Below are 19,423 nucleotides of genomic sequence, written 5' to 3'. Positions count from 1 at the left end.
GGACTGCGTATCAGAGGTGGTCGCAGAGGACCAGACCGGCTTTGTCAAAGGTAGGCAGCTAACATCGAACATCAGGCGCCTGCTGAATGTCATCATGACCCTATCTGGGGAGAGAACACCTGAGGCAATTGTCTCCCTGGATGCAGAAAAAGGCTTCAACTGAGTTGAGTGGAAGTACCTCAGAGGTATTGGAGCAGTTCGGGCTCGGAACAGGATTCACCGCCTGGGTGGAACTCCTGCATAACACTCCCATGGCGAGCGTACGAACAAACACCACCAGCTATTTCTGGTGGGTTGGGGAAGAACTTCTCCGGTATTGGCACGATGTCCGCCGACTGGCGCCCAAAATGGCGCAAATCAGACGGGCATCATGCTGCCCCAAAGGTGCGGAATGCTCCGCATCTTTGGGGGCCGAGCCCCAAACTTGAGGGGCTAGGCCGGCGCCGGAAGGATTTCCGCCCTGCCAGCTGGTGGAAAAAGCCTTTGGTGCCCCGCCAGCTGGCGCGGAAATGACATCTCCGGGCGGCGCATGCGCGGGAGCGTCAGCGGCCGCTCACGGCATTCCCGCAGATGCGCAGTGGAGAGAGTCTCTTCCGCCTCCGCCATGGTGGAGACCATGGCGAAGGCGGAAGGGAAAGAGTGCCCCCACGGCACAGGCCCGCCCGCGGATCGGTGGGCCCCGATCGCGGGCCAGGCCACCGTGGGGGCACCCCCCGGGGCCAGATCGCCCCGCGCCCCCCCAGGACCCCGGAGCCCGCCCGTGCCGCCTTGTCCTGCCGGTAAGGTGGGTGGTTTAATTTACGCCGGAGGGACAGGCATTTTAGCGGCGGGACTTCGGCCCATCCGGGCCGGAGAATCGCGGGGGGGGGGGGCACCAACCGGCGCTCCGCGATTCCCGCCCCCACCGAATCTCTGGTGCGGGAGAATTCGGCAACCAGCGATTCTCCGCCCCGGCGGGGGGTCAGAGAATCTCACCCCATATTAGAACAAATGGTTAACCTACAGGATTCCACACCAAAGGGATGTTTAAAAATTTATTCATGGAACGTGGGCATCGCTGGCTGGGCCAGCATTTATTGCCCACCCCTAATTGCCCTTAACGGGACAGTTAAAAGTAAACCACATTGGGTGGATCTGGAATCACATGTATGCCAGACCAGGTAAGGACGGCAGATTTCCTTCCCTGAAGGACATTAGTGAACCAGATGGGTTTTTACGACAATCAACAATGGTTATGGCCAAGGGCAGCATGGTGGCACAGTGGTTAGCACTGCTGTCTCACAGCGCCGAGGTCCCAGGTTCGATCCCGGCTCTGGGTCACTGTCCGTGTGGAGTTTGCAGATTCTTCCTTGTTTGCGTGGGTTTCACCTCCACAACCCAAAAGATGTGCAGGCTAGATGGATTGGCCGTGCTAAATTACCCCCCTAATTGGAAAAAATGAATTGGGTACTCTAAATTAAAAAAAAAATAATGGTCATGGTCATCATTCAACTTTTTAATTCAATTCAAATTTCAACATCTGCAGTGGCGGGATTCGAACTGGAGTCCCCAGAGCATTACCCTGGGTTTCTGGTTTACTTCCCAGTGACAATATCACTATGCCATCGCCTCCCATTGAGGATGCTCAATCACTTCAATGTCTGCATCAGAAAACTAGAACATACATTACAACATACTGAGGAAATTGAGCCATTCACAATTAGGCAAGTAAACCACTAAACGAGTGACATAGTCCAAAAATGTTAACCGCTATTTTTGTTCATTTAAGCAGCAGAACTTTTACACCCAAATTTCTTGTAGCTGTAGAGCAATGGCTCTTTTGTTGAGTTCTGTGAAATGGCAACATTACAAGAGGTGGGAATTACAACTTGGTTACCAACTTTACAACAGTAGTGGTACATGATGAAGAATGCGATCATCAGGCCACTTCACTCAGTTTCACCCATCTTCAGATAAGTTGGCGAGTGGATGAGATATTTGGAGCTAGTGCATTTTACTCAGCAGTAGATGGGAAGGTAATGAAGGGGAGCCGTTGGTACAATCGTGCTTCAGTCATCATTGGCTATTAGTCAGAGTCCAAAAACTATATAGCTTCAAACCAAGGCTAGGCTTCTTCACTGGTGTTTTTTTCACCCTATCAATTCACATCACTGGAGGAATGATTCTCTCAATACAACACCTTCAATTAACTCACATACAAGAGGTACTTTTCTTTTCAAATCTAGTTAACAGCTGTAGGGTCATTGTTAGCTGAAGGTGCAACATTTGACTTTCAAATAATGCATAAAGCAGGTCTTCCTTTGGAATACACATTATCTCAGGTTTGATTCCCTGCAGAGGCTCAAGTTATTCCAAGCAAAATCAATTCATAAACAAAAAGTCAACTATGGTGATTAATATGTGCTTAACTGCTGAGGTAATTATAATTATCTGCATTCATATTGTAATAAGATATAGAATACATATTTTGATATTTTTATTTTCATTCATTTGAAGCGAGGGGCAAAGTGTAAGATTGAGTAATTTCAATGTTTAGGAACCAAAATGTGGTTCTGTGTTGTATTGATGCTGAACTACATAATTCCAATAAACATATAATTTCAGCAACGTGTTGTAAAAATCCATGTAATGGAAAACAGCTTTATCTAATTTTCACAATTATAGAATCCTGAACAACAAATTGTTGGGAATAAAGCACCTACACTAATATGGTGCTTTATAGTTCCCCACAATCACTGCTTGCTCCCTTTCTGTCTCATTAGCATGCTGCCCCTCATCAACATCATTGCAAAACAAATCAGGTTCACACTTTTGCATGTATGCTGACAACACCCAGCTCTACCTCACCTCGCTTGATCCCTCCGTCGCCTCTGATTTGTCATATTGTTTGTCTGACATACAGTACTGGATAGGCAGAAATTTCCTCCAACTAAATATCAGGAACACTGAAGACTGAAGCCACTGCCTTCGATCCCTGCTACTAACTCCATTCCTTAGCCACCAACTCTATTTCAAGAGCTAACTGAATAGCTAGTAACATTACCATCCTATCTGACCCTGAGCCCTGCTTTCAGACTCATATATTCCATTAGTATGACTGCCTACTTTCAATTCTGCACCATCATCCATTTCCATCCCTCAACTTAAATACTGTTACAACCCTCATTGATGTCTTTGTTCCCCCCAAAGCTAGCTGGCAGCACGGAAGCACAGTGGGTAGCACTGTTGCTCCACAGCTCCAGGGTCCCAGATTCGATTCCCGGTTTGGGTCATTGTCTGTGCGGAGTCTGCACGTCCTCCCCGTGTCTGCGTGGGTTTCCTCCGGGTGCTCCAGTATCCTCCCACAAGTCCCAAAGGACATGCTGTTAGGGAATTTGGACATTCTGAATTTTCCCTCTGTGTACCCGAACAGGCGCCGGAATGTGGCGACTAGAGGCTTTTCACAATAACTTCATTGCAGTGTTAATGTAATCCTACTTGTGACAATAAGGTTATTATTATTTCAGTGTTCCATCTACCACCTGAATTTCCATATACCACCCTCCACAAATTGGAGCTCATCCAAAGCACTCCGTAGATTCCCTACATTGCTGAAAGAAACTATTCACTCAATCGAAAGCTAGTAGGCTGTTAGGAAATGTTTGTTAGGGTTCCAGATAATTGGTGTAAATCCTTGTACCTGGTGAAAATTATCTGCAGCTTTGTCAGGCATGCACAAACTTCAGCACGGTAGCACAAGTGGATAGCACTGTGGCTTCACCGTGCCAGGGTCCCAGGTTCAATTACCGGCTGTCTGTGCGGAGTCTGCACATCCTCCCCGTGTGTGCGTGGGTTTTCTCCGGGAGCTCCGGTTTCCTCCCACAGGCCAAAGACTGTGCAGGTTAGGTGGATTGGCCATGATAAATTGCCCTTAGTGACCAAAAATAGGTCAGGAGGGGTTATTGGGTTACGGGGATAGGGTGGAAGTGAGGGCTTAAGTGGGTCGGTGCAGATTTGGTGGGCCGAATGGCCTCCTTCTGCACTGTATGTTCTTAAGTGTAAGCAGCTCTCCTGTGTCTTGTCCCAATGGTCATTTTCACGTGAGTATCTTGAAGGCTAGGATCATGGTTGGACATTCATTCCACCAAACTCTGATCCGTTCCTTACTTAATATCTTTACCAGCAGGAGTCACTGGACAGTCATCAAAGGAAAAATCCATAAATGTCAAAGCCAAGGATAACACCTCAATTGTGATCCCAATTAAAATCAGCGAACAGTAACCAAACCTCGAACTTGCCTAATCTAGCCACCTCAACAAGATTCATTTGTTCACTGGTGAGAAAAGGCAGCTTTACTTACACATTTGCTGTGGTCAATGGAGTGTCCATCGCTTTCCCTTAAGAATGGTGTTCTTAAATGCTTGTTTTAGTGTACTTACAGTTGGCTTGACACAAAGCAGATAGCAGTGACTTTTTAAAACAAAAAACCCGAAATCACTTTGGCCTGAGTGAGCACTTTGTTTTACAGATCCTTTTCATTTTTGTTCACTAACCCCAGTTCAGAATGCAAGGGTTCCCAATGTCCTGACTCCCCCATGCCCAGGGACAGGCAATTGGAGGGGTGAATTTTTAATGCCATTTCTATAACAAATTTAGAAATGTTGATTTCAACATATAATCAAATCAGTGATGCCAACATCAATTTAAAAGCTGTGTGTCTAATGCCAATCAACTATTTCAATGCCCTGAATGGAATGTAAATTCAGAGCATCCTTCTCACAAATACTCTGCAGGACTATTTCTACCCTAGCATCGCTGAGGACCCAGGTTCGAGCCTGGTCCTGGGTCACTGTCCGTGTGGAGTTTGCACATTCTCCCCATGTCTGTGTGGTCTCACTCCCACAACCCAAAAAGATGTGCAGGGTAGGTGAATTGACCATGCTAAATTGCCCCTTAATTGTGAAAAAAAGAATTGGGTCCTCTAAAAAAATGTTTTAATTCTACCGTAGCACATGGGAGGAGTTGTGCAAAGACACTCTCATCATGCACTAGAATTCCCAAAGATCATACCAAAATTATGGTTTGAATTTAGAATTTCATTGCACAAAAAAATTGAATTAACCCCACTTTTAATTTGAAATTTTCTTAACATCCTTTCATTCCTCTCTTCACTTTCTAAAGCCACATGGTTTGCATTGATTCTTTTTATCCTCAAGAATTATGAATAAATATAACTGAGCACACGTAATTTCTCTGCAAAGTCTTGCCCCCTTAGGTGACTTCGATAGCAAAAGAAATGGGATTTAAGCAGAAATTGAGTCTGTATTAATTTTCTCAATATGCAGAGCGAAAACAATCAATGTCCCAGCAACTCAGCTGCAATAGAATAAGGGAGCAGACTGGTCTAATTAGAGAAATCAGAAACAGCTGAGAAAACGTTCACACTCATAAAATGCAAGAAGTGAACAATGTTATGAAAGGAATACACCACTGGCCTTTAACTTCGCATTAAAATTTAATAAATACACAGTGCTTTATGACAGGGTTTCAAGATGAAAAGGGCACATTGTGCAGGTTTGCGTTGTGCAGTCTATGTTAGATTATAGGAACAGTTTGCCCACTTATGTCGCATCAGCCTGAGTGCAAGTCAACACAACCCTTATTGGAAACAATGTTGACAAAAACCCAGATTTTTTAAAAAGCTAACAGGACACCTTTGAATCAATTCATTGATTGAACAGCAGATCTTCAGGTCATGCCACATAATGTTCTTTAAAAAATGCTGCTGCATTAAGTTCAGTAATGTACATAAAGTTAACCTAGGTTGTCCTTGTCGATAAGGTTAGAGTACAGTTACAGTTTAAAACCAAATGCAGCAAGGTCCTGAAGTGCCTTGAAGTCTTTTTTTTAAGTTCATGGAGGCAAGTAGTTAAAATAAAGCAGATGTCACTCGTAGTCCTTCACGCTTTCCCCAAGACAAAATTTAAGTGTCAAGTGGGTGTGCGTGAAAAGGCCTGTCTTTAACTTGAACATAGAACATACAGTGCAGAAGGAGGCCATTTGGCCCATCGAGTCTGCACCGACCCACTTAAGCCCTCACTTCCACCCTATCCCCTTAACCCGATAACCTCTCCTAACCATTTTCTTTGGTCACGAAGGGCAATTTATCATGGCCAATCCGCCTAACCTGCACGTCTTTGGACTGCGGGAGGAAACCGGAACACCCGGAGGAAACCCACGCAGACATGGGAAGAACGTGCAGACTCCGCACAGACAGTGACCCAGCAGGGAATTGAACCTGGGACCCTGGCACGGTGAAGCCACAGTGCTATCCACTTGCGCGACCGTGCTGAAGTTTGTGTATGCCTGACAAAGCTGCAGATAATTTTCACCAGGTACAAGGATTTACACCAATTATCTGGAACCCTAACAAACATTTCCTAACAGCCTACTAGCTTTCCAAGCCCCCTGGCTCAACTGTCCACAAATTACAACTGATACAAATACCACAGCTTAAATTTTCACCCACAAAGTGCCATTCTGCGGTTGAAGCTTTACTTTCCAAGCTATCAGTGGGCGTGCCCCCATGCCCAGAAAAGATGTTAATTCATGCAGTGACACACCCATCTCACCTCTGTAATCTGCTCCTCAAATTAGAATTGTTCAGAAACCAGATTATTTCTCATTTCCCATTCCACCCATAGGAAAATGGGATGTAGGAGTATTCGACACTTTGAATCTGCTCTGCCATTCAATAAAATCATGGCTGATCTGATCATTGTCTCAGTTCTACTTTCCTGTCTTTTCTCAGAGAAAAGAAATATTTTCTCTGCCTTAAAAGGGAGACCATGGGCTGGATTCTCCAATTCTGGGGCTATGTCCCCACGCTGGCATTTTACGACACAAGGACTGGTGCAAAACGGCCATCGATTCTCCGTTTTGCTGGGGGCTAACATGCCGGCAGTGTAGAGTATCCGTCTCTAGCGGTTGATATGCCCTGGAGAATTGCCGAGTCTGCTCATGGTGGCGTCTTGCAGCGGGCGCACCGTGCAACATGGCAGCGGCTGCTCCCAGACCCGCCCTGCAAAATAGTCCCCCCGTTCAGCCGGCTTGCGTGCCCAGGACCACCCTGGCTCAGTGCCCCCAGCCCAGAATAATATCCCCCTCTGCCCATGGATCAGCCCTCCCCCAACCGTAGCAGCGCTGGACTGAGTCCGCAGCTGCCACCCCAACTTCTCGACGGGTGAGACCATGAGAGATCCACACCATAGGGAACTCAGGGGCAGAGCATCGGGGGGCCTCAAGCAATCTCCCAAGGCCATCGATAAGTGGAGCAGCGTATTCTCCGGGTACGCCCCTTTGGGGGTGGCAGAGCATCAGGAAAGCGGCACCGCCCTCGATTCTGTCGTAAACCTGGATTCTCCGACCGTTCACCGAACAAGAAGCCGGTGTCAGAGACCAGAGAATCCAGCCCCCTATTTTTGAACTGTGTCTGCTAGTTCTAATCACCTTCAAGCAGAAAGATCTCAGTATCTAACCTACCTTAGATTACAATGAGATCACCTCTCGTATTTCTAAGCTCCACTGATAAAGGCCCTGTTCAACCTTTCTTCATTAGGTCCTTCATCCCGGGAATGAGTTGAGTAAACCATCTCTGAACTGCTAGGAGGCCAAAACGGTGTACAGTATTCCAGATATGGTCTCACCAAGGCCTTGCAGAGCTGCAATAAAAAAACTTCCCTACTTTTATACTCAATTCCCCTTGCAGTAAATGCAATCATTCCACTTGCTGTACTAATCCAGCTTTGTTGTATCCATAGAATCAGTGTGGGGTAGGAGGCCATTCAGCCCATTGAATCTACACCGATCCTGGAGCACCCTACCTAGACCCATTGCCTCACCCTATCCCCATACCCCTCCTAACCTGCACTCTTTGGATACTAAAGGTAATTCAGCAAGGCAAGTCCACCTAACCTATACATTTTTGGACTGAGAGAGGAGAGCCACGCAGACATGGGAAGAACTCGTCACCCAAAGCCGGAACTGAACCAGGATCCCTGGCAGTGTGAGGCAGCAGAGCTAACCACTGTGCCACCCTAACTGCATGTGAGATTCAGGTACCAGGACAACCAGATCACCACATTCTGTAAATGCTCTCCATTTAAATAGTGCATTGTTTTTCCATGCTCCCTACCCAAGTGAACAAATTCATACGTTCCCACAATATTCTTCATTTGCCAATTTTTAACCCACTCACTTAACCCATCTATATCTCGCCATAGGCTCTACTTACTCTTGAGAATCTACTTTCCTACTTACTCTTGACATAGATAGGAAAGTAGGTTGTCATCAGCAAATTTATTACACATTTGGTCCCTTCATCCAAATCGATACATATTGTAAATAGTTGAGGCCCCAGCACTGATCCCTGTGGCACTCCAACAGTTTACCAATGAGAAAAAGACCGATTTATCACTACTCTCTACTCCTGTTAGTTAACCAGTCATCTCCAGAGTCCCAGGTTCGATTCCCGCTTGGGTCACTGTCCGTGCGGAGCCTGCACGTTCTCCCAGTGTCTGCGTGGGTTTCCACCCATAGTACAAAGATGTGCAGGTTAGGTGGATTGGCTATGCTAAATTGCCCATAGTGTACAAAAAAGGTTAGGTGGGATTATGGGGATAGGGTGGAGGTGTACAGATAGGGTTGAGTGTGGGCATAGGTAGGGTGTTTTTTTCTAAGGGCTGGTTCAGACTCAATGGGCCAAATGGCCACCTTCTTTCCTCTACACTGGAAATTCTATGATTCAGTCCTTTCTCCATGTTACCACCTACATCATGATGTCTTCTACTCTACAATCAATAGCCTCCCTTTCAACATTAAATCCCCAAATTCAGAAACGCGTGCCCAAAATTCCTCGACTGTGTTCTATCCCTGGCCATTTGTAAAAATTGCCTAAAAAACCCTTCTGGTTGACAGGGTCTTCCCAACTTTGTTTTTGTATTTTATATTATAACTTTCATGCTCCACAATTCATCATCTTGCAAGATACCAGATATACAAGTTGTTTCCTTGCAAACTTCAAGCGACATAAAAGTACATAGAGACTGCAGCTGCAGCTCAAGAAAAAGTTAATTTAGACATTTGCAAACAGCATCTCTGGAGAAATTTTTTATTTATCTTTTGTTTAGTCAACAACAGAGGAAATCATAGCAAATTCTTAAGCTATTTCAAAAGGGTTATGTTTACTTATAGTTGCCCTAATCTGACAATCACTCCCCTAATCTGACAATCACTCCAAGACAACTAAAGCAGCAGTTTTAGACCAGACAGAAAAGTCATTCAACAAGTGCAGTCCCTCATCCAGTCAGCCTATTCCATAATCTCAAGAATTAACATCACACTAGTGTTGCAATGCTACAACCAGTGTGCTCAATATTCCCAGTAACCTCACTCAGAAATGCTTCACTTGGCTCATAGTTTAATTGTGTTGGTGACCTTCATTAATAATGGGAGAGAAATAGGGTCAACCACACGTGCACAGTAACTGCCAGACCACACCATTAAAAAAAAACATTAAAAAAGGTACTTATATTTAAAATTAGCCACTGAAGCCATGTCAGCAATTTTAAATGCAACAAGGTTCAAGTGAAATCACTAAATGTCAGCCACTTGCACAACTGATAAAATCTCAATGCAGCAATTAAGCATATATTTTTGCACAATGTAGAAAAAAAAAGCCATTAACCAATGCTGGTCATACTAAAAAGCAGCAAAAATAAGCTAAAATACGAGAGCTGGCAACATGTTCTTCCAAATGACTAACAGCCTTTGAAAAATATGGGTTTACTGCAATACAAAGTTTTCTGATTGTGCTTAACTTGGAAATATAACTCAATTTTTAGAGAGTTGCAATGCAAACAGGTCAAGCTTGAATGGTTCAATGCAAGAACGAGATCCATCCCCACCTTGTCCTTCCACCCCCACTCCCCCAAAAAGTTTCCAGTTACTATTTTCTCCTTTGCTGTTAAGGTTTTGCATGGTTTGGGTTACTGACCATTGGCCCAACATCCTCATTTGTTCTCCTGTCACCCATTCCAGTGAAGGGGGAGAAAAAAAGGTTAACCTGCAAAAATCCAGTGTTACTTGAACCGAAAATTTCTGGCAACAATTGTCATTTATTTTGAGATGCTTGAACCCGCTCCACTTGGCTGGCAGGGCTGGATTTTGCCTATTTATGGAGTTGCAGTCAGAACTTGCTGAATGCTCAGCTTCTGTGAAAGTGCTGTGTTTAGATTTTTTGCAATGAAAGCAGTGCTTAGACAGATTAGAATGGAACGGTTAGCTCTTTTATTTTAAAGAGACACAGTAAAGACACGAGACACGCCAATAGAAAAAAATAACTTCCTTTTATTTACCAAAAAAACAAAAATAAATCCAAATATTGGATTGTGTAAACAAAATTCACAATCTGTTCCCTTTGTGACTGACAGATGCTGAAGTCTTCAAAAGTCTCGGTTCCATCAGCTCCTCGATTTCCTCTATGACAGAGCCTCCAGTCACGGAGAGTCCAGCAGACAAATCCAAGTTGCAGTTTGCTGCAACAGGAAGCCTCTCAGAAGCCAAATATATGTGTGGCAGTTGGAGAAAGTAAATACACAGAGCCTCCCTCATATTCCAAGGTTTGCAGCAAGCTGTCAGAGATCTGGGGAGTCTTGCAGGCGTTAAAACTGTTCATTTTACCTACAAGCTCTCATGACAAATTATTTTGTGGGGGAGCAGGATTACAGGACATTCAAAATGCAACAAAAAAACATGTCAAGACAAGTACAGTTTCAGCTTAAAACCTTTTTAAAAATTTGCAAGCTGCAGCACCTTTTACTTCAGAATTTCAGCTGGCACACCATTTAAGTTGGAATGACCATGCTCCCTGCCCATTAGTGGAAAAAGCAACTGGGAGGACAGGGGACAGGCAAAAGTATGCGCATTTCTGAATAATTCAACCTCTTGTCTACGGTAGGTGACTTTGAACGATAAGCCAACCCAATTGAAAAAAAATGAAGACAGGCAGTATCCAGTAGAGATTTCTTTATAAAAGCCCCCTTTAACTATTCATGATTAGATGATCACTTCAAAGAAACCTCCTACATTCCACTGGTAGCTAAAAGTGCCACTGAAATTCTATTCACCGTTTCACAAAAATGTTTGTAGTTCAAATCCCCTCACGCTGCTACATGCATTACTATTTTGTTGCTACATGTGCTATTGACTGGAATTCTTCAGAATTCCTTCATCCCTCCCCCACTCCCTCCGTAACCAAAAAAAAAATTACAGAGGCTTCAGCCTCCAGTACCAATTTAAAATGGAACAGCTTCAAAATACTCTGGCAACTTATCTCAAAAATAGCCACAACACTGCATTTTACTCACTCTCCCACCTTGGTATTGCGGCAGTGATCTCCTACAATCTCTTCTCGTTCCCACTCCCAAAATCCCTGTGCGTGAAAAAGTTATCCAATGCTCGAATTTTGCAGGTTCTCTCTTTACAAAAAAAAAATTCTGATTAATGTCTATAACCTACCACAGAAGTAGTGTTGATCCTAATAAACAATGACTCACTGTTAAAGAATGGCCTCCATGGGAACACCAAATAATGGTGATAAGAATGAACATACCACATTACCAGCTGATCCTATCTCTCCAGCCCTTCTCCCCATGCTGTTAGCGAAAGCCTCGCAGGCAGCTGTCAGGTGTACAGCGATTGTGACAGGTACATGCTACTTCTAATTTGCATCCACTGGTATGGACTGAGAAAATAAATCTTTTCTCGGCCTGATCAATTACTGGAGTATTACACTGAACAAACAGCAAGATACTGCCATCCAATGTAGGACAGAGAAGGTATTTCCCCATCTCCCTCAAGTAAACAATGTGCTGCATTTCAAGAGGTTTGTCAGGCTCTGCAGAATGTATAAGTGACGTGCAACAGTAAACAAATCAAGCTCTTGATAAATCACAGAATTGGTACAGTAAAATGCCTTCCATTATTCATTCTAGCACAACTTTTTACAATAGAAAATGTTAATTTCCAAGTAACCGACCTCAAACATTTTTCAGAACTGACTGTATTCAGGAACGTCTTTTTAAAAAAAACCTATGTCCTCTCCCATTGCAAATTAGCCAGTGTTTATCCCAGTTCCTGATTATAAAGGCTCAAACCTTTGCAGTGTTCAAACAGCTTTCAGTAATGGTGCTTTACTGCATCCTGGGGTTACAAACTTCAGCAGAAACACACACTAGCAAAGAGCAAACTTAGAACAAATGCAAAAAATAGGATTGAGAAACAATCAGGAGAAGAGTATTTTAAAAAGATAAAAAGGACAATCTCCTGCAGGCAGTCACTTGGAAACAGAATTCATTTCATAATTTACTGTCAATTTAAAATGGTATTTTTAAAGTACGTTTCTAACTGCAGTGGAGGAAGGAATAGCAATATCTGGACACAACATGTTTTGGTAAGCAAAATTAATATATGTTAACACGCTAATGCAATTTAGAGCTGCTTTGTTGCCTTGGGTCAAACAGCTGACGGAAGATTTTTCTCTCATTACACAACAGGATTTTTCAAATATGCATAACCAGAGAATCTTGAATGCATTGTCATTTTCGAATTCAGTCACTGGCTTGTGCTCAAGTATTTCCCTGACTAGATAGATTAGTCACACGTCAATCACATAATTTGGTTTGCAGCCATAGTCAGGGTTCCCTTCTCTTTCCTGGTGGTCACCCACTTGTTTGTTCCCAACAAAATTGTCAAAAGAAAATATCGAGTACATGACCCTGACGGTAAAATCATAACCAGATTAGGAGTAATATGTTTGGATATGGTTAATGAAGCATTGGGACGGCTGACCTGATCATACACAAGCCTGTTTATGAGCAAGTCTTGTGCTGTCCCAATCTCGCACTAATAGGATTCCACCGGATTACTTAGCTAAATTCATTATCTACTTCACAATTAATTTGGTGTCATAAGCAAACTACAACATTTCACAGTTCTCTCCCTCCCTCCTCTATTAATTTTCCGGCACCCAACTGTGCTTTGTTTAGCTCCTAAACTCAAATGCGACCACAGCACATCACATAATCTCCGATCCCCTTCTTAGGAGTGAGGAGACAAAAAAAGTGCCAAGGAACGTCTTATTACAAATGGGAAAATATAAAGTACTTTGTTTAAACACTTGCCTAAGTGCTACACTGTCCAAGACAATACATACTTTGAAATTATCACATAAACAGCAACTTTTTTTTTTTTTAAAGTACAAGTATTTTCCAAGAAAATAGGGAATTTAGTAATTCGTGCAAAAACACGTTGTCTCTGATAAAGAAAAAAATGTGGATGAAGCCACAAGATCTGAATACAGTATATCCATTCCTGTTTTTATAGGCAATAGGCACTTTTGATTCATATAGACAAATATAAATTAGCCACATCTGTTCTTGTCCTTGGGTATATTTTTGATGATAGAGATATATATATATATAAAACGAAAAAATCTTTGGTCCTTTAACATTACATTAGCCACAGCGTTCTGCACACTTCCACATTCAAAGAGTGAAAGTGCGTTTTCTGTCGAACCGGGAGCCATGGACAGCACAATAGCGACTTCTGTCGTCGTGTTTAACAATCCTGTATCCATCCGTGTGTCTGGAGCGAAACCATTTAGAGTTTTAGAAAGCACTCGAACACACACAAAAAAAAGCAAGCCTCCAAATGCAACCGTTCCCCCACCCCGTTTACAGAAGGCAATACAACACGGAGTTAGATTCTCTGTCACACGAGCTAGAACATCGGAGAACAGGCGAGAAGGGAAAATCTGAACCTTTCCCTCACCCTCAAATCAGCATGTTTTTTTTATATAAATGAGACTGGTTAGCCCTGACCGAGTACGGCTGCTCAATGCCCAGATTGTCGTCTTTCGGCTTACAACCAGAATGGGAGGGGCCAAAGCCAATGCAAAAATAAAAAAGGCGATTTGGATCCCCAAATTCATTTTAAAGCTGCTGAATCCGATTTGTCCCCCCCCCCCCATTAGAAATAGATCATTCCATCTGGTTCCATTAGAAAAAAAATACACGCAAGCTAATCTTTTAATAATAGCTCTCAAAAAAGTGGAGCAGCTCAAGAGCATCGCACTAAACAAACCGGGTTTGGGTCAAACTGTGTGTGTGTGTGTGTGTGTGTCTGACCCCCTACTCAAACCACAAAGGTGCTGGATCGCTCTTCTCACCCTCTGCTCTTCCCCGTCCTCAGCCTGTAGGTGCTGTCAGTTACAGGGTAACCAGGTGGAGTAGGTGTGCTGCTGACAGGTAAACACGGGCTGCACGTGGGCGATGTAATAGTTGTTGAAATTGGCGTCGGTCACATAAGGAGCCGGCTGGTAGTAACAGGTCACATTGGCCACATTGGGGATGATGTTCTGCTGGGCCAGGACGCGGAGGGCCAGCATGGTGATGAGGTTCAGGGTCTGCCTCCTCTCGTGCCCCATCAGGCAGACCGTGCTCTCGTTCACCACCCTCTGCAGGGTCATCAGGTAGTCGTACTTACGGTCCTCCAGTCCCATGAAGTGGTTCTGCAGGTAGGACTCCAACTTCCTCTGCTGCTCGCCGATGTCCGAGAAGTCGATGAAGAAGCGAGAGCACATGTACCTCTGCAGGGCCTTCATCTCGCTCTCCGAGGCCGCCCGGAAGCCCCGCACCAGCAGGTTGCAGTACTTGAGGAGCCCCCCGCCCCGGATCTCCTCCGGGTTGCGGGTGGCGATCACCTTGTGCTGGAGGTGCTCCAGGGCTTCCCCGAAGTGGCCGTACACGCTCTCGCCCAGGATGGTGGGGTGGAAGTGCTCCGACATGGGGTTCTCGGAGCACTCGTAGAAGAGCAGCAGCGAGTCCAGGTTGATCTGGAAAGCGTCCACGCTGAACTCGAACTGCCTCCGCAGCGAGTCCACGAACTTCAGCTCGACGTTCTTGCCGCTGTTGTTGGACAGTGAGATGAGGCTCCAGCGGTCAGAGTCGTTGCAAACTTTCACCATTTTCTGCACGTAGGCTTCCTTCAGGGTGAGCGGGGTGATCTTCTCCTTGTTCACCCCCTCGGGTAAGAAATCCAAAAGGCAATCCAGCACCACATTCTTCACCGTCTGAAACTCCTTGTCGCCGCTCAGATCGGCGCGGAAGATGAGGTCCAGGTCCTTGTAGCCCAGCCCGCTCTGCTGGTGCAGCACATGACTGGCCGCCGAGCCGTTCAGCCGCACATCCCGCACCCGGATCCGCTTCTCCTCCAAGCGGCTCCTCACCACCTGCACGATCTGCCGAGGCTTCACCTCCAGGGTCGGGAAATTCCCCCGCCCGTGGATCGGGATCGTCTCCGTTAGGATCCTGTCCAGCCGCTGCACTTGCTCCCAGTTCAAAACGTTAAAACTATTATTGCATTTAGTGTTGGCATTTTCATCAGCCATTGCAACTTGCAAACTCACTTTTTAAGATATATTTCGTTTAAAAGAGGTTGGAGGAGGAGGGGAACGAGAAATTCTTTTTGCAGAAGTGATCAATTCCTTCTCCTGCCGCCCCGGCGGTGCTGTGTTTTTAATTCCCTCGGCTGTGCAGGCTGCAAAGCTTTAGCTGTCTGCGTATTAACTCTCCCATTAGTTTTTATATGGCTTCTCCGTGCAGTTCCGGTTGTGAGTCACGGACATGGCACCGCCTATAATATTTGCATAAATTGCTGAGCACTGTCGCCCCCCAAAAGGCAGCCCACACGTAGCGGGTTAAACAATAAATAATAATGCATAAACTCCCGGTGAACATTTAAAGCCTGTGCTTCCAAAGCTGAGAGCGGGGCTGCCGGTCCATCCTGGGGGAGGGGGACAGGGACGCACAGACTGAAGCCTCCATCTGCAGACTGCAGTGTCAAACTCTCAGCTGGCCGGCCGGGGGCGGGGCGGGGGCTGAGTGACAGCCCCTTCCCACCAATAGAAAGCCGGGCTCGCATGCCACTGACGTCAGACAGCCAATCAGCGCTGGGCAAGGGGCGGGGCGATTGGGGAGTTCATTGACTTGGCAGAGAAATTGAATGGAAATTGAATGGAAAGTGGAGGCAGTGCTGGGAGCTGATAGAGAGACAGACACACCGTCAAACAGCCGCTCGTCATCCTGCATTCCCCCCCCCCCCCCCCCCAACCCTAACCAGCCCACAACCTGCACTTTAAATATATCTTCAAACAGCATATATCCCACTCTACCTTTCTATGGAAATTGTGTTTTGTTTGGGGGGGGGGGACACACAAATTTGGGAAATTCTGGAGTTATCTGTAACCTTCGACCCAGGGGAGCTGTTGGGATTGGGGGGGGGGGGGGAGGAGTTAAGACTTCAAACAAGATCAGCTCATGATGCAGAGATGATCATTTGTCCCATCACAGACACGGTCTTGATTATTACCCCCGTATTTAACCAGACTTCCTGCAGTTTGGTGTGGTTTTTTTTTGTCCCCACTGTCACCCCAAAAGGTGTCGGCTTTCAGAGATCTGTGAAACGCCCCGAGGCGTCGATTAATATTCACAAATATGAATTGCAATTGACAAAACCCAGGGTGTATTACTGGTGCAGATGGTGCGGAGATAAGGGACGGAGCAATGAAGCCTGATTATTTTGAAGTTCTTTTCCGTATTTCCCATGAAGTCGGTGTCAGCTGTGTGTGCGCGTCATTTTGTAGATATTAGAAACACTTCAATCACTGGCACCCAGAGAAAATATATCCTTGGCAGTTACGATTATTTCCAGAATGAGTTTAAAAGTTTAACATAAAATATCTCCCACGTATTTTAGAAAGTGCGATTTATCTAACTGATCCGCATAAAACCAAACCAATAAGTTTTTTTTAAATCACAAACGTGATTGGGCAATGTTGCCAATTGCACAGTGTCCAGGCCAGTGTGCAGCGTGGTAACTGCGCCGCCTGTTGACAGCGCCACAAATAGCCGCAGTCGCAGGTTAACCTTCAGAATCTCTTGTCTCAATGAAAAACAATCTCGAGGATTAAAAAAAATGTTGATTTGATTACCATTTTTCCACGTTCTTCAATTGCGACCACTCGGGGAGGGCAGGAGTGGGCCCTACAGTCAGCAAAGCAGAGGCTGACCCAGCCGAGGAAAGCAATTGCTGTAAGAAATAGGAACAGGAATCGGCCCCCTCGAGCCTGTTCCGCCATTCAGCAGGATTGTGGCTGATGAGGTCAGACTGTGTATTGAAGATTATAGGAATAAATATTCCTATGGCTCTTTCCATATTTCCAATTGGTAATTAGTGCAGAACGCTGACACTAGGGATGATGTGGAGATGTCAGCGTTGGACTGGGTGAGCACAGTAAGAAGTCGTACAACACCAGGTTAAAGTTCAACAGGTTTGTTTTGAATCACTAGCTTTCAGAGCACTGCACCTTCCTCATGTGGTGAGACTAGGGATGAGACCATCCCCTGATCACCAGGAAGCAGCAGATGGAAAGACGGCAAAACAGGTCATGGGCATTAGAGGCACATGGTCCAACTTCCGTGTCATGAATGCAATTCCTTATCAAAGGTGAACTCAGCTTAATTCCATATCACATTCACCTGCTTAGCGCTGGTCAGCATATAAATTTGGATCAGAACGCTTGACTGCTGGGCATGACTCTGAGCTTTATATCTGCGGTGGGGCACAAGGTTGAAAAATCTTTTGATTAAATTGGAGGTGAATAACTATTGAGTAAACTCCAATATATAGGCATTCGGATGTGAGTCCTGAGCATAGTTAATAAATGATGAGTACTTTTTAGCGGGAGGGAGGGAGTGCCTGGGGGCCTGGTATTGCGACCACAACTGTTTTAATGTACACCCGAAGCACCTGCAGAAATTAATTCGAGGGATGTGGGTGTCGCTGGCTAGTCCAGCATTTATTGCCCATCTCTAATTACCCTTGAGAAGGTGGTGGTGAGCTGCCTTCTTGAACCAGTGCTGTCCCTGAGGTGTAGGCACACCCTCCATGCAGTGAGATAGGGACTTCAAACAGGCTTCTTTGAGCTTCTTGAGTGTTGTTGGAACTGCGCTTTTCCAGGCAGATAGAGAGCATTCCATCACACTGCTGACTTGTGCCTTGTAGATGGAAGACAGGCTTTGGGGAGGCAGGAGGAAGTTACTTGCTACAGGATTCCTAGCCTCTAACTTGTTCTTGTAGCCACAGTATTTATGTGGCTAGTCCAGTTCAGTTTCTGGTCAAGCCCCATCTGGTAGCCCCAAGATGTTGAGAGTGGAGGTTTCAGACAAGGCAATAACATTTGAATGTCAAAGGGAAATTGTTAGATTCTCTTGTTGGAGATGGTCATTGCCTGGCACTCGCCACTTGTCAGCCCAAGCCTGGATGTTGTCCAGGACTTGCTGCATTTGCACGTGGACTGCTTCAGTGTCTGAGGAGTCGAAAATGGTGCTGAACATTGTGCAATCACCAGTGAACATCCCCACTTGTGACCTTCTGATGGAAGGAAGGTCATTGATGAGGCAGCTGAAGATGGTCAGGCCTAAGACACTATCCTGAGGAACTCCTGCAGTGATGCCCTGGAACTGAGATGATTCACCCTCAACCACCACAGCCATCTTCCTTTATGCCAATTAGGATTCCAACCAGCAAAGAGATTTCCCATAGATTTCTATTGACTCCAGGTTTACTAGGGTTCCTTGATGCCATACTTGGTCAAATGTGACCTTGATGTCAAGGGACGTCACTCTCACCTCATCTCTGGAGGTCAGCTCAGCTCTTTTGACAAGGTTTGAACCAAGGCTGTTATGAGGTTGGAAGCTGAGTGACCTTGGTGGAATACAAACTGAGCAGGTTATGGCTTAACAAATGCTGTTTGATAGCACTGTTGATGACCCCTTCCATCACTTCACTGGTGATCAAGAGTAGACTGATGGGATGGCAATTGGCTCGGTTGATTTGTACAGTTTTTGTGTATCTGGAATAGGTAGATAATTTACCAGGTAGTTACAATATGGAGGAGAGGTGGATCTGTGGGCGATGCCTGTGGAATCAGAGAAAGGATAAATTCAGTGCAGTCTACATCACTCACCTTCAGGAGGAGGAGCAGTGAGGCAGACTCGTGGGAAACATTCTTGGGAGAGGGGAGCTCTGAAGAGTCGGGAACACGTTGAGTTTGAAAACCAAGTGAGCAGCGACATTGTAGAAAAGCTACCAACTTGATTGCTTGAGAGTGGTCTTGCCTGACTGCAGGAATAGAGGTCACAAGGGAGAGAACTGATTGGTAAGTAGTGGGTGAGTTGTTCCTCTGCAAATTAAAGCTACATTGAAGAAAGGTAAGAGTTCTAGATTTTTTAAAATAAACAAATAATTACTTCTGCCAAATAGA

General features: G+C 45.2%; 1 protein-coding gene across 1 annotated transcript; it reads right to left on the bottom strand.

The window, feature by feature from the left end:
- Nucleotides 1–10,366: 10,366 nt before the first annotated feature.
- Nucleotides 10,367–15,881, bottom strand: tent5aa (terminal nucleotidyltransferase 5Aa). Its single transcript, XM_072499805.1, has one exon. It carries the CDS (start codon nt 15,485–15,487, stop codon nt 14,303–14,305), a length of 1,185 nt encoding a protein of 394 aa, XP_072355906.1. The 5' UTR covers nt 15,488–15,881; the 3' UTR covers nt 10,367–14,302.
- Nucleotides 15,882–19,423: the final 3,542 nt, after the last annotated feature.

This window comes from Scyliorhinus torazame, chromosome 4 (genome assembly GCF_047496885.1).
Source record: "Scyliorhinus torazame isolate Kashiwa2021f chromosome 4, sScyTor2.1, whole genome shotgun sequence".
NCBI lineage: Eukaryota > Metazoa > Chordata > Chondrichthyes > Carcharhiniformes > Scyliorhinidae > Scyliorhinus > Scyliorhinus torazame.
Note: the sequence above shows the minus strand (reverse complement) of the source record. Positions and strands in the feature narration are given on the sequence as shown.

Excerpts from the sequence above, each read along its gene's own strand:
- tent5aa (XM_072499805.1), bottom strand. The coding sequence starts at position 15,487 with ATGGCTGATGAAAATGCCAACACTAAATGCAATAATAGTTTTAACGTT.